Genomic DNA, 15,289 nt, shown 5'->3' with positions numbered 1-15,289 from the left:
CTTAATTTCTTTGGCTTTGTCCATCAACAATCTCAGCAACTCATGCCAGCTTAGTACAGTTACGGAATACAAAGACAAGCGAATAACAGATACGCACATGTTAGCTATCAGGGTGTCGGTGAGGTTGCCCAGTGACCAGGCTGCCTTGGTGCGGACATTTAAGGACTTGTCATCCAAGGAAGTCAAGATGGCATTCGCAGTGTCAGCCACAAACATCACATCCTGTTAAGTGAAGAAAGAAAGAAAAAGTTCAGCACTCCTGAAAGCAAATCCGAAGGAAATTTCAGCCAACAGGCCCATGTAATTAAAAATGCAACCGTTTCATTTTAGTGTGGAATCCATTGCTTTTGTGAATTTGCAGAGTGAAGCTCCTCCTATTCTGCCCGAATTCCAAATTCAGAAAAGCATGCCTGTACGAATTTTTCTATCTCACATTATTAGCCACCGTTGTTTCTTCGGTCAGTGAGACAGCCATTGTATATCAATTTGTGCCCAACTATGGGTAGATTTACACTAGGGTTAGCTGTGGCTCAGTGGGTAGCACGCTCTCTTCGGAGTCAGAAAGTTGTGGGTTCAAGTCCCACTCCAGAGACTTGAGTACAAAAATCTCGGCTAACACTCCAGTGCAGTGCTGAGGAAGTGTTGCGCTATTGGAGGTACTGCCTTTTGGATGAGACGTTAAATCGAGGTCCCGCCTGCTCTCTCAGATGGATGTAAAAGATCCCACGGCACTATTTCGAAGAAGAGCTCGAGAGTTCTCCCTGGTGTCTTGGCCAATATTTATCCCTTGACCAACACCACTGAAACAGATTTAATAAATTGGTCATTATCACAGTGCTGTTTGTGGGAGCTTGCTGTGCGCAAATTGACTGCCACGTTTCCTACATTACAACAGTGACTACACTTCAAAAGTACTTCATTGGCTGTAAAGCACTTTGGGATGTCCCGAGGTCGTGCAAGTTCTTTCTTTCTTTGCTATTGACTCAAATCCACTAGGAATTGGGTTCAGCGAGCCCAAACTCATTTCTTGCAGAGAGAGATTTCATCCTATCCATTCCCAGATCTCAGAGGTCACTCACTCATAGACAGTCCCATGAAATTGAGGAAGACTTGCTTCCACTCAAAGTGAGTTCTCAGGTGACTGAACAGTCCAATACAGGAATTACAGTCTCTGTCACAGGTGGGACAGACAGTCGTTGACGGAAAGGGTGGGTGGGGAGTCTGGTTTGCCGCGCGCTCCTTCCGCTGCCTGCGCTGGATTTCTGCATGCTCTCGGCGACGAGACTCAAGGTGCTCAGTGCCCTCCCGGATGCTCTTCCTCCAGTTGGGGCGGTCTTTGGCCAGGGATTCCCAGGTGTCGTTGGGGATGTTGCATTTCATCAAAGGACCATGTCTAACCTATTGCCCCACTGGTCTCTCTGATCACAAAACCTTTGGCTGGAATTAGTCAAAACATATTACTGCAATCCTCCCTGCATAGACCATTGTCAGACCCAGTGATGACAGCCATGTGGAATAGCGCTTTGCCCAGTGATCAGGGAGTGCCCACAGAAAAGATCAATCTGGAGAGAAGGAGCAACAGGTAAGACTTCAACAAGAATCGGGAGGAGGAATTACAAAGTAAGGAAAGAAGAAAAGACTTGCATTTATATAACGCCTTTCACGACCACCGGACGACTCAAAGCGCTTTATAGCCAATGAATGCACAATGTAGTCACTGCTGTAATGTGGGAAACACGGCAGCCAATTTGCGCACAAGCAACTCCCACAAACAGCAATGTGATAATGACCAGATAAACTGTTTTGGTTATGCTGATTGAGGGATAAATATTGGCCAGGACATCGGGAATAAACTCCCCTGCTCTTCTTCAAAATAGTGCCATGGGATCTTTTCGTTCACCTGATGGGGCCTCGGTTTAATGTCTCATTCTAAAGACGGCACCTCTGACAGTACAGCGCTCCCTCAGCACTGCACTCAAGTGTCAGCCTAGATTTATGTGCTCAAGTCCCTGGAGTCGGACTATGAACCCACAACCTTCTGACTCAGAGGCGAGAGTGCTACCCACTGAGCCACAGCCGACACAAAATAAGGAAAGGAGGTGGTGTGAATCTCATTTAAGCTTATATGGGTCAAAGACCAATTCAGAGGCAAAGGATATTGCAGTCGAGTGTACAGATTTTCGGTTTAATTTCAGCTTTGATGAGGTACTGCACTCTGCAGAACAGGTCATAACAGAAACTGCATCATACAGGAGACAAGGAAGAGATCAAATGTATAAATTCTACCAGGCCAAAAGTTACTTTAACACTATATTGTTAAAGAAAAATAGTAAAACAATATCTGTATGTTCAAAAGGCAAGTTGTGGCTCTCATTAATTCCCATTACAATATCTGCATGTGTGTGTCACAGAAACACTGGCAAAAACATATTGAAAAGTCAAACAAATATGTGCTGCAAGGGCTGTGGAATGCACAACTGGCAGGGAACGCACAGAAGAAATCTATTATTCGTACAATGTTTGAAGCTGATCACTAATGGCCATACACCAGCAGATATTTTATGTCGAATCCCTGTAATGTTCCTGGCCCATAAAATTTAATTTTACTTGTCCGGTACTGGGATTTTTTTTCAATCTCTCTCCCTAATTTTCGGACCTTTTCCTGAAGGGGTAGCGTTCCATGAGCTGCAGTCTCTCCCCAGTTCCTCACCCATACATCCATTATTAACGTGAGCATCTCTCAGCAGCTGCATTGTCAGCATTTGCCGTTTTTTCTGCTCCGGCTCGTGCCTGTATTTGACGCACCAAATATTAGGAGACAGATTTGTTTCTGCCCCCTTTTGGTGCCACGTGGACACACAGCCGATCACCCTGTAACCTGCAGAACAAAAAGGAGTTTTCCACAGCTAGCACAGCAGACTGTGCGCCAAACATTCTCCAGGATTAAGTGTGTAAGTGCAGGGTGTACTGACCTGCCGGAGCGAGGGGAAGAGGATGTAAACGCCCAGTGCTCGCACGGCAGCTGCCTTGACCAGGGGGTGCTCGCTGTGATTGAGTCCGAGCAGCACAGTAATGCACAGGATCTGCTTTTCATTCTAAAAATTTCATTACATCAAAGTTAGCATCCACAACAGAACAACACGCTCAGTTCCAATCGCCTGCGCTTATCTGCAAGCCCTGCATTTCTTCACGTTCTACGTGCATGAGCCGAGGCAGTGAGTGTCGAAAGTGGTAACTGGGTTTTAGCTGCCACCGGAGGACGCAACTGTCGGAGTCCTAAGGGTCACTGGCAGACACGTGCAAGCCGTGTATATAATGTTGGCAGCCATGTTGAATCCTCACTTTGAGAGTAAATAAACTGGAGTAAGGTCACGCCTGAACTAGCTCACCGTACTTAGCCTCGTGGAGTTATTCGATACTTAACAGAAAGGCTAAACAACCACAGGGGACTCCTCAAGTGAAGACAATCCTGTCTCCTCCCCCCACAGCATCAACATCCACTTTACAGCCGGGGTTCCTAGACAGCGAGCAGGAATGAGGGCTGTTATTTCCCCTGCCTAGTGTATGGGCATATTGGTCAGCTATAGTGTCTCCAACATAGCAGTGCAGATTTTGGATAGTAAACAGTCCAAGTGTAAAACTGCTATCTCCCCCCAGCGCACGCTGCACTGGCAAACGGAACGGTCGTCATTTACGCTTACTTCGGTTGTTTACCTACTGGCCATGTTGAGCCCTTTGCACGCAGGTGTTGCTGGCCCTGGGAGTGCCCATGGTTATAGTCATAGTCCCTCACCTTCCTTCATCCTTCAAGTTCCTCTGTGCCACACATCAGGGCAGGTGAGTAAAATACTCCCAGATCGCTGCTATCACTCTCGAACTTGATGCTACAACACCCGGGTGACCGAGGTGCAAAAGAGCAGCACTGGGCAATTTGTGTGAATTTTCCCAAAATAGTCAGCTATGAAATTTCATATCTGTGCATTTTTAGTTTTTCATACTTCACCAGTTTCATTTGAAACTTGGCTCAACAGGTGAAGGCGTGAGGGAGCTGGGCAATCATCTAAACCACATACAGCTCCCCCAGCCTTGTTCCTACTAAAACTAAAAAAGAAACAGTTTGTTGCTTTGAGAAGGTAGTAGCATCAGTTGGGCACAGTTGGTCGCACTCTGCTCTGGCTCACAAAGTTGAGAGTTCGTATCCCAGATTATCTTTAGCTGATAATCTGGGCTGGCATTCCAGTGCAGGACTGAGGGAGTGCCGCATGGTCAGCGATCAATCCTTTGGATGAGACATTAAATCAATGGCTGTTCTGCTGGTTCAGGTTGGGGAAGAGCAGTCAGTTCTCCCACTGTCCTCCCCTCAACCAACACCACCAAAAACGCAGCAACACATGAATTCATTTCTTGCGGTTTGTGGAATGTTGCTGTGTGTAAAATGGCGACTGTATTTACCGTCATAACAGTGGTCACTCGACTTCAGACCAATTTACAATTCCGAGAGATGTGCTGACACAAGATAAATACCATGGGCTGGATTTTCAGTTGTCTAACGCCTCAGTTAGCGGCCAGAGGAGGCGTTAATGGGGAGCGCAATGCATAGTGCCCCGACCGAAAATTCATTAGAGGCTCACCGGGGCGCAAACCAGTAACGCCCGGCCACTGACGATCCGTGCTATCCTGACATATTCCTGGTGCAACATCCATGCTTGTGCCCAGTTCGGTAAATTCGGTGTGGCCACCTCATTTAGCGACTGCCAATAATAACGTCTGAAAAAACAGTGGGTCCAGGCTTGCAGAGTCGTTAACTGGCGGCTACTTAAAGGGATGAGGAAGCACTTCCCTTGGAGGTCACAGTCAGTGCAACGTTTACACACAGCACGGTGCGTGAGCCTCCGACTCAGCAGCCGGCAGACAGACATCACAGTGCAAGTTGGAAAAAAGTGATTTTTAAAACTTTAATGGGTGCATTACTATACCGCGCCTGTAAGCCTCAGATTTTCCCGGGATCTGCCACAAAATGTAGCGACAGAACTTTCGTTAGTGTTCCCCCCCCCCCGACACTGATATTGCACCACCTTCAGCTCCTCGCCCAATTCTTACGAATTTCTGGGCGGAGGGCGCAAACTCTTATAAGGCACTAGAATGACGGCTCCGTCTGAGTTACCGCCCCAAATGAGGCGCGACCGAATTTCTCCCATCCCGCAACACCCCCCCCAACCCCCTCCCCTTCTTTAACAGGAGATACAACAAGCCTTTACCAGAGTGCACGCCTTACCCCAGCACAATAAAAACTACAGCAAGGAAGGAACTGTTGCCGATTGTATCTCTCAGCCATTCTTACCGGCAGGCTGTTAAAAGCCTCTGGTAAAATCGAGGAAACCGCATCGCAGGTGCTGGTCTGCAGCGTAGAATGCTCGTCATTCTGTAACGCCCCTGGTAAAGGGCCGTTCAACATCCTGGACCAAAAGATCACGACCTGCGGTGGGAGAGATTATCTTAACTGAGCATGACAAAATGTCACAGGAAAACTTGTACTTACACTGAACAATGCGATAAACACAGAGGAGTTGGAAACCCCACAATTAACGAGCACTCTCTACCTGCGGTAAAAGCTGTGAATAAAGAATTTTGATCCTCACGCAACTCTGATCAAGAAAGTTGTGTTATTCAGATTCTGGTTAGGGGCCAATAATGATGTGTGCTCTCCTCCTCATTTTACAGGTTCTGGGATAATAATGTCTCTATGTTTTGCTATAGTGGTTCTCAGCCACCATTACCCACGCAGTGACTTTGTGATCTCAGCCATGCCATGATGGAGCAGGAGCTTGGCGCTGCCCCACCTTCACAGAGAAGAAGAAACACCAGAGGCAGATTTATCCCAAGCTCATCTTGCACAACTCATAGCAGCTGTTCAAAGATAAATAATATTCGGTTCAATCCACGGTCACTGCTGAGTTGATTGATCCGAGATAGCTGTAGACAAGCTGTAATTGGCGGAAGCAATTTAGAAAGGAAAATCGGTCAAAATTCCCAATCCTGATCATTATAAATCGCTCAACCATTGGTGGCCGTGCCTTCTGTTGCCTAGGCCCCAAGCTCTGGAACTCCCTGCCTAAACCTCTCCACCTCTCTTTCCTCCTTCAAGACGCTCCTTAAAACCTACCTCTTTGACCAAGCTTTTGGTCACCTGCGCTAATTTCTACTTATGCGGCTCGATGTCAAAGTTTTCTTGCATAATATTCCTGTGAAGCACCTTGGGACGTTTCACTACATTAAAGGCGCTATATAAATACTTTGCTGTTGTTGTCGCTTTCAAATGGAAGTGGCAATTTGTGTGGGTTGTCAGGTGAGGACTGGATCAGGCACAGCTGTGATGCCCTGCACAGTGAAATAGCCCTGCAACTATCAAGGCTCTCGTATGAATAATGTTCAATATGTGCTCATCTGGAGGGCTCGGATCCTGTAGACCGTTTCCCCATGTAGGGAGGTCGGAACTGTTGGGGGGGGGCGGGGGAGACGATTAGTCCAGAAAACTCGGGGAGGAGACTGACAGTATCATAAGGAAAAATATGTATTCAATGGGGGAAAATACATTTTAACTGGTTTCTATTTCTTTTAACTCTCTATTAAATTGTCACAGTGAATTAACACGGCAAAATGGTGCCTCATGGCAGCTATTTCAAAAGCAGTAAAGTAAATGATATCAATCATGAAATGAGAAGACTTATCCGTGACAGTAACAGGACCAGAGAGAGAAAAGATAACAACATACCTGGTTGACAGGTACTCTGTGATCGAGGGGTGTGGGCGAGTCCAGTTTATGTTGTTGGACAATCCCTGAACCAATCTCCTCCACCAGCTGGAAACAAACAACATATTTGTCATGAAACAACATGCTCCCGTAAGCCAACCTGTCGCAGGTTTGGATGTGGCTCTCTTCGCAGTAGGGGGCGGATGGTCTGAAGGGGACGGGATCAGAGAGAAATAGATGGGAACACGTTTTGAAGAAAGGTTGCATTATGCCTCTCCAATCTGAACCTTTTACTCTCTGGTATTCTCTCCGCAGTCCTGAAGATGACGGTTCCCTTACTGGGGACAGTTCACGGTAAGTGGTCACTTTCCAGGGCTTCGCCATTGTTCATCTGTGAGCCTCAACAGCCAGTGTTGGCAGGATATCGGACTAAGGAGGGCATCACAGCGGAGTCTGACGCTGTCCTTACCAGAGCACACTTCCAAGAGAAGGGTCACTGCATCGCAATCAGGGGCGAGAATCGTGGTCCATTTCCTCTTCCCGAATACAGGGTGCTGCGACCAATTTTAGAATCATTGCTGCAGCAAATGCAGCACAGGCCAGTCCATTTTTAATCTGGACATATCGAATGGACAAATTTCAGGCCGTGGTCGATTCAGACCCATCTGCTAAAGATCAAATCAAGACTGAATTTCTCCCATTCTGCACCTCCTCACACTACTGCAGTGCTGCATCTGCTTCAAGTTTGTTTTAAATTCCAGCAATGCCTGGTGCACAAATGTATGCATCATGCTGACAGAAACTCTACATAACACGACCAGATCTGCTCTGGCGTCGCTTGTGGGAAGTCAAATCATGGACTGTTTTATAGCAAAATGAACATCATACCACATAACACACATTATTCTGCGGCCTTTGAGTTGCAGTAAATAGGTACAGTTTGGAATTCAATTAAAGGTGAAATGTTGTTGGTGAGAGAACTTTGTATGTTGGCAGCTGCCCTTAAATTCCTGCCTCCAGGTCAGAAGAAACCAGAATGAAAAATTTTTTTTTTTTTAAATACGTCTGACACTTCGACATCTGAAGTATGAATAACACATGGTGGATGCAAGACTTTTATGACGACTGATTAAAGAAGAGAGGAGGCACCATCTTCAAAGCCAATTGTCCGACACATGACAGGAAGGTACTGTCTGATCTGATCTCACCTAGAGCAGCAATGGGAGCACTACAATTGGCAGCAGAACAACTGGTCTAGGGACAGAACAATGAAATAAATCAGGCAGCGACCTTACGTCTCATCGCCTCCAGCTGCAAAATATGCCTGGTGAAGAGATGATCAGATTCATTGGTGGTTCCCTCATGGTCAAAACGCTCACCATCTAGGATCACACATAAACAGCGGCCACTTTGTGAGGTACTAACAAACATACATGAGTCAGTGATCTCAGGAAAGGAAGGGAGAAAATCTTAGAACGGGACACAGCTCCAATCAACCTGTATGTGCAGGTTCCGGTTCCGAGCCTGGATTATGCCACCGAGTCTCGGTGCAAATAAGACATGCAGCTGAACTGCAGTAAGTCAGTGACAATGACTGGGCTGAAAGCTGTTTGCTGTCTGCAAGTGAGAGTTTAACCTGTTAATAGTATTTGGGTTAAGTGGGTGTTGATTGTATTAATTGGGAATTGTCTTGTGTTCATACCTCATGGTCTAGGGCTGTAGTAATACCCGCCCTCCTGTATGGCTCAGAAACATGGACCATGTACAGTAGACACCTCAAGTCACTGGAGAAATACCACCAACGATGCCTCCACAAGATCCTACAAATCCCCTGGGAGGACAGACACACCGTTAGCGTCCTCGACCAGGTCAACATCCCCAGCATTGAAGCACTGACCACACTTGATCAGCTCGCTGGGCAGGCCACATCGTTCGCATGCCAGACACGAGACGGGTGGATGAACTCTGGAGCATCCATGATGCTGAGAATGACGTGAATAGCATGTTTAGTGAGTTGGTCTTACCGCAGGTAAAGGGGACACAGCCAGATAGGGAATGGGTGAACAACAGGAAGAGCAGTGCAAGGAAGGTAGTGCAGGGGTCCCCTGCGATCATCCCCCTGCAAAACAGATACACCGCTTTGGGTACTGTTGGGGGGGGGGGGGGCGGGATGACTCATCAGGGGAGGGCAGCAGCAGCCAAGTTCATGGCACCGTGGGTGGCTCTGCTGCACAGGTGGGCAGGAAAAAGAGTGGGAGAGCTGCAGTGATAGGGGATTCAATTGTAAGGGGAGAAGATAGACTTTTCTGTGGCCGCATCCGAGACTCCAGGATGGTATGTTGTCTCCTTGGTGCAAGGGTCAAAGATGTCTCGGAGCAGGTGCAGAACATTCTGAAAAGGGAGGGTGAACAGCCCGTTGTTGTGGTGCATATAGATACCAACGATATAGGTAAAAAAACAGGATGATGTCCTACAAGATGAATTTAGGGAGCTAGGAGCTAAATTAAAAAGTAGGACCTCAAAAGTAGTAATCTCAGGATTGCTACCAGTGCCACGTGCTAGTCAGAGTAGGAATCACAGGATAGCTCAGATGAATACGTGGCTTGAGGAGTGGTGCAGAGGGGAGGGATTCAAATTCCTGGGACATTGGAACCGGTTCTGGGGGAGGTGGGACCAGTACAAATTGGCCTGCCTGCACCTGGGCAGGACCGGAACCAATGTCCTTGGGGGAGTGTTTGCTAGTGCTATTGGGGGGGGGGGGGTGTTTGCTAGTGCTATTGGGGAGGAGTTAAACAAATATGGCAGGGGGATGGGAACCTATGCAGGGAGACAGAGGGAAGTAGAATGGGGGCAAAAGCAAAAGATAGAAAGAAGAAAAGTAAAAGTGGAGGGCAGAGAAACCCAAGGCAAAAAGCAAAAAGGGCCATATTGCAGCAAAATTCTAAAGGGGCAAAGTGTGTTAGAAAGACAAGCCTGAAGGCTCTGTGCCTCAATGCGAGGAACATTCGGAATAAGGTGGACGAATTAACTGCACAGATAGCAGTTAACGGGTATGACGTAATTGGCATCACGGAGACATGGCTCCAGGGTGACCAAGGCTGGGAACTCAACATCCAGGGATATTCAACATTTAGGAAGGATAGACGGAAAGGAAAAGGAGGCGGGGTTGCATTGCTGGTTAAAGAGGAAATTAATGCAATAGTAAGAAAGGACATTAGCTTGGATGATGTGGAATCGGTATGGGTGGAGCTGCGGAATACCAAGGGCAGAAAACGCTAGTGGGAATTGTGTACAGACCACCAAACAGTAGTAGTGAGGTTGGGGACAGCATCAAACAAGAAATTAGGGATGCATGCAATAAAGGTACAGCAGTTATCATGGATGACTTTAATCTACATATTGATTGGGCTAACCAAACTGGTAGCAATGCAGTGGAGGAGGATTTCCTGGAGTGTATTAGGAATGGTTTTCCAGACCAATATGTCGAGGAACCAACTAAGGAGCTGGCCATCCTAGACTGGGTGATGTGTAATGAGAAGGGACTAATTAGCAATCTTGTTGTGCGAGGCCCCTTGGAGAAGAGTGACCATAACATTAAGATGGAGAGTGACACAGTTAATTCAGAAACTAAGGTCCTGAACTTAAGGAAAGGTAACTTCGATGGTTTGAGGCATGAATTGGCTAGAATAGACTGGCAAATGATACTTAAAGGTGGATAGGCAATGGCAAACATTTAAAGATCACATGGATGAACTTCAGCAATTGCACATCCCTGTCTGGAGTAAAAATAAAACAGGGAAGGTGGCTCAACCGTGGCTAACAAAGGAAATTAAGGATAGTGCTAAATCCAAGGAAGAGGCATATAAATTGGCCAGAAAAAGCAGCAAAGCCGAGGACTGGGAGAAATTTTATAATTCAGCAGAGGAGGACAAAGGGTTTAATTAAGAGGGGGAAAATAGAGTACGAGAAGAAGCTTGCCGGGAACATAAAAACTGACTGCAAAAGCATCTATAGATATGTGAAGAGAAAAAGATCAGTGAAGAGAAATGTAGGGCCCTTGCAGTCGGATTCAGGTGAATTTATAATGGGGAACCAAGAAATGGCAGACCAATTGAACAAATACTTTGGTTCTGTCATCACAAAGGAAGACACAAATAACCTTCCGGAAGTACTAGGGGACCGAGGGTCTAGTGAGAAGGAGGAACTGAAGGATATCCTTAACAGGCGGGAAATTGATGGGATTGAAGGCCGATAAATCCCTGGGGCCTGATAGTCTGCATCCCAGAGTACTTAAGGAAGTGGCCCTAGAAATAGTGGATGCATTGGTGATCATTTTCCAACAATCTATCAACTCTGGGTCAGTTCCTATGGACTGGAGGGTAGCTAATGTAACACCACTTTTTAAAAAAGGAGGGAGAGAGAAAGCGGGTAATTATAAACCGGTTAGCCTGACATCAGTGGTGGGGAAAATGTTGGAATCAATTAAGGATGAAATAGCAGCGCATTTGGAAAGCAGTAACAGGGTCGGACTGAGTCAGCATGTATTTATGAAGGGGAAATCATGCTTGACAAATCTTCTGGAATTTTTTAAAGATGTAACCAGTAGAGTGGACAAGGGAGAACCAGTGGATGTGGTGTATTTGGACTTTCAAAAGGCTTTTGACAAGGTCCCACACAAGAGATTGGTGTGCAAAATCAAAGCACATGGTATTGGGGGTAATATACTGACATGGATAGAGAACTGGTTGGCAGACAGGAAGCAGAGAGTCGGGATAAACGGGTCCTTTTCAGAATGGCAGGCTGTGACTAGTGGAGTGCCGCAGGGCTCAGTGCTGGGACCCCAGCTCTTTACAATATACATCAATGATTTAGATGAAGGAATTGAGTGTAATATCTCCAAGTTTGCAGAGAACACTAAACTGGGTGGCGGTGTGAGCTGTGAGGGGGACGCTAAAAGGCTGCAGGGTAACTTGGACAGGTTAGGTGAGTGGGCATACGCATGGCAGATGCAGTATAATGTGGATAAATGTGAAGTTATCCACTTTGGGGGCAAAAACGCGAAGACAGAATATTATCTGAATGGCGGCAGATTAGGAAAAGGGGAGGTGCAACGAGACCTGGGTGTCATGGTTCATCAGTCATTGAAAGTTGGTATACAGGTACAGCAGGCGGTGAAGAAGGCAAATGGTATGTTGGCCTTCATAGCTAGGGGATTTGAGTATAGGAGCAGGGAGGTCTTACTGCAGTTGTACAGGGCCTTCGTGACACCTCACCTGGAATATTGTGTTCAGTTTTGGTCTCCTAATCTGAGGAAGGACGTTCTTGCTATTGAGGGAGTGCAGCGAAGGTTTACCAGACTGATTCCCGGGATGGCAGGACTGCCATATGAGGAGAGACTGGATCAACTGGGACTTTAAACATTGGAGTTTAGAAGGATGAGAGGGGATCTCATAGAAACATAAGATTCTGACAGGATAGGACAGGTAGAATGTTCCCGATGTTGGGGAAGTCCAGAACCAGGGGACACAGTCTTAGGATAAGGGGTAGGCCATTTAGGACTGAGACGAGGAGAAACTTCTTCACTCAGAGAGTTGTTAACCTGTGGAATTCCCTGCCACAGAGAGTTGTTGATGCCAGTTCATTGGATATATTCAAGAGGGAGTTAGATATGGCCCTTACAGCTAAGAGGATCAAGGGGTATGGAAAGAAAGCAGGAAAGGGGTACTGAATGAATAATCAGCCATGATTTTATTGAGTGGTGGTGCAGGCTCAAAGGGCCGAATGGCCTACTCCTGCACCTATTTTCTATGTTTCTATGAGACTCCCAAAGCAAGCGCTCTACTTGGAACTCCTTCACGGCAAACAAGCCAAAGGTGAGCAGAGGAAACATTACAGGGGCACCCTCAAAGTTTCCCTGAAAAACTGCAACATCCCCACTGACACCTGGGAGTCCCTGGCCAAAGACCGCCCTAAGTGGAGGAAGTGCATTCGGGAGGGCGCTGAGCACCTCGAGTCTCATTGTCGAGAGCATGCAGAAATCAAGCGCAGGCAGCGGAAAAAGTGTGTGGCAAACCAGTCCCACCCACCCTTTCCCTCAATGACTATCTGTCCCACCTGTGACAGGGACTGTGGTTCTCGTATTGGACTGTTCAGCCACCTAAGAACTCATGTTAAGAGTGGAAGCAGATAGTCGTTGAGGAAAGGGTGGGTGTGACTGGTTTGCCGCATGCTCTTTTCGCTGCCTGCGCTTGATTTCCACACGCTCTCGGCGATGAGACTCAACGTGCTCAGTGCCCTCCCGGATGCGCCTCCTCCACTTAAGGCAGTCTTTGGCCAGGGTCTACCAGGTGTCAGTGGGGATGTTGCACTTTATCATGGAGGTTTTGAGGGTGTCCTTGTAACGTTTCCGCTGCCCACCTTTGGCTTGTTTGCTGTGAGGGAGTTTCTCCAGCGACTTGAAGTGTCTACTGTACATTGTCCATGTTTCTGAGCCATACAGGAGGGTGGGTATTACTACAGCCCTGTAGACCATGAGCTTGCTGGAAGTTTTAAGCGCCTGGTCTTCAAACACTCTTTTCTTCAGGCGGCCGAAGGCGGCACTGGAGGCGGTATTGGATCTCGTCGTCAATGTCTGCTCTTGTTGATAGGAGGCTCCAGAGATATGGGAAGTGGTCCACGGTGTCCAGGGCTGCGACGTGGATCTTGAAGACTGGGGGACAGTGCTGTGCGGCGAGGACAGGCTGCTGAACATCTCAATGTGCTTTACAGTCAATGAAGTACTTTTGGAGTGTAGTCACTGTTGTAATGTCGGAAACGCGGCAGCCAATTTGCGTACAGCAAGCTCCCACAAACAGCAATGTGATAATGAGCAGATAATCTGTTTTTGTTATGTTGATTGAGGGATAAATATTGGCCAGGATACCGAGGATAACTCCCCTGCTCTTCTTCGAAATAGTGCCATGGGATCTTTCACTTGCACTTCAGAGGGCAGACGGGGCCTCGGTTTAACGTCTCATTTGAAAGATGGCACCTCCGACAGTGCAGCTCTCCCTCAGCACTGTACTGGGAGTGTCAGCCTAGATTTATGTGCTCAAGACTCTGGAGTGGGATTAGAACCCACAATCTTGTGACTCAGAGGCGAGAGTGCTACCCACTGAGCCACATCTGACCATATATAGGAGCAGGCTGGGGAAGACAGAGCTCATCTTGGGGGTGCATGGTATATAATGCAAATAAAGGCTTGTAAGCGACGGAAGACTAGGCTTTAGTATTCTGTCCTTCATCACTTGGTTATCCAACCTTTACATAACCTACTGTCAATCAGCTCCAAACTACCTGAAAGCTGAAAACTACCGCTAAATCTCATGCTGGGAGGCCAGGAAGATGTGTATTGTTGGAAATACGAATTGGGGCATCTGACCTAGAATTAATGCAGGGACCTGGTGCCGAAAAGAAGGTGGTGCTGAATTTCCGTGGGGGTTTCGCTGATAGTCTGCGGCAGATCGGCGAAACCCGCAGTGAAACGACGCAAACGGCCTTTTTTTTTTTAACAGCTCTTTCTCAGTGAGTTTCTGCCGAAGTTCCAACAGTCGATCGGGAGAACCCCCCCAGAAATTCCAGGCAAGTGTTCCATTTCCTGGAGCTATCATCATCCCTCACCTTGTTAAAAAACAAACAGCACCCAACAAAAAAACAAAACATTTATAGGCAAAACTAGCCTCTGTGTTCTCCTTACCCTGGCTCCGTGTAGTTGAATAGATGGATCCGGTTCCTCCATACATTTGCACGCGACTTCTCCCAGCTCCAGCAAGCTGGTCTGGGCCATTGTGAAGTACCCTTTGACAAGCAGCGCCAGCACCTGCAGGACAAACAAGCAGCGAGAAAGCAGTCAAATCCCATTCATATTTCCAACTGATGGAGCCTCAGAGGGGGACAAAGGCATCGAGTGACACTGCAGTAACAACTAAAACTGCGTTACCCCTGCTGGACAGCACTTTAGGCTCTGCTGTTAATTCTGTTCTCAAAAGGTCTTGAATTGTTATTTGTTACTGGTTTTTAGCCACATGATGACTTAAACTTGTGTCAAAAAGTTTGTTCTCTTAAAAAATATTCACGTGACTGGAATCCGATATTTTTAGTCACAAAGTGGACTCCTTGTTGAAACAGATTTATTCAATACCAGAAAGTATACATTTTTTTTTTTAATTAAGAGATTAAATGCATCACAGAGAGGCAGGACAGCACAATCTCCACCCCCACCGAATGAATAACCAATCACAGCCCTACAAATCTCCTGGGAGGACAGACGCACAAACATTAGCGTCCTCGTCCAGGCCAACATCCCCAGCATTGAAGCACTGACCACACTTGATCAGCTACGCTTGGGCAGGCCAGATAGTTTACATGCCAGACACGAGACTCCCAAACCAAGCGCTCTACTCGTAACTCCTTCACGGCAAACGAGCCAAAGGTGGGCAGCGGAAACGTTACAAGGACACCCTCAAAGCCTCCCTGATAAAGTGCAACATCCCCACTGAC

The 15,289-nt window shown here is 47.1% G+C and overlaps 1 protein-coding gene across 1 annotated transcript in view; it reads right to left on the bottom strand.

The window, feature by feature from the left end:
• The window catches only part of heatr6 (HEAT repeat containing 6), an 89,786-nt gene that overhangs the window by 14,072 nt on the left and 60,425 nt on the right, over nt 1–15,289 (bottom strand). Inside the window, exons 13-17 of the mRNA XM_070857060.1 lie at nt 14,487–14,609; nt 6,773–6,859; nt 5,342–5,476; nt 2,973–3,095; nt 98–222 (exon numbers count right to left, since the gene is read on the bottom strand). Of these exons, the coding sequence (XP_070713161.1) occupies nt 98–222; nt 2,973–3,095; nt 5,342–5,476; nt 6,773–6,859; nt 14,487–14,609 (593 nt within the window). The remainder of the gene's footprint in view (nt 1–97; nt 223–2,972; nt 3,096–5,341; nt 5,477–6,772; nt 6,860–14,486; nt 14,610–15,289) is intronic.

The sequence above is a fragment of the Pristiophorus japonicus genome, chromosome 16 (assembly GCF_044704955.1).
Source record: "Pristiophorus japonicus isolate sPriJap1 chromosome 16, sPriJap1.hap1, whole genome shotgun sequence".
Classification (NCBI taxonomy): domain Eukaryota; kingdom Metazoa; phylum Chordata; class Chondrichthyes; family Pristiophoridae; genus Pristiophorus; species Pristiophorus japonicus.
The sequence above is the reverse complement of the archived record's forward strand: the minus strand, read 5'-3'. Positions and strand labels throughout refer to the sequence as shown.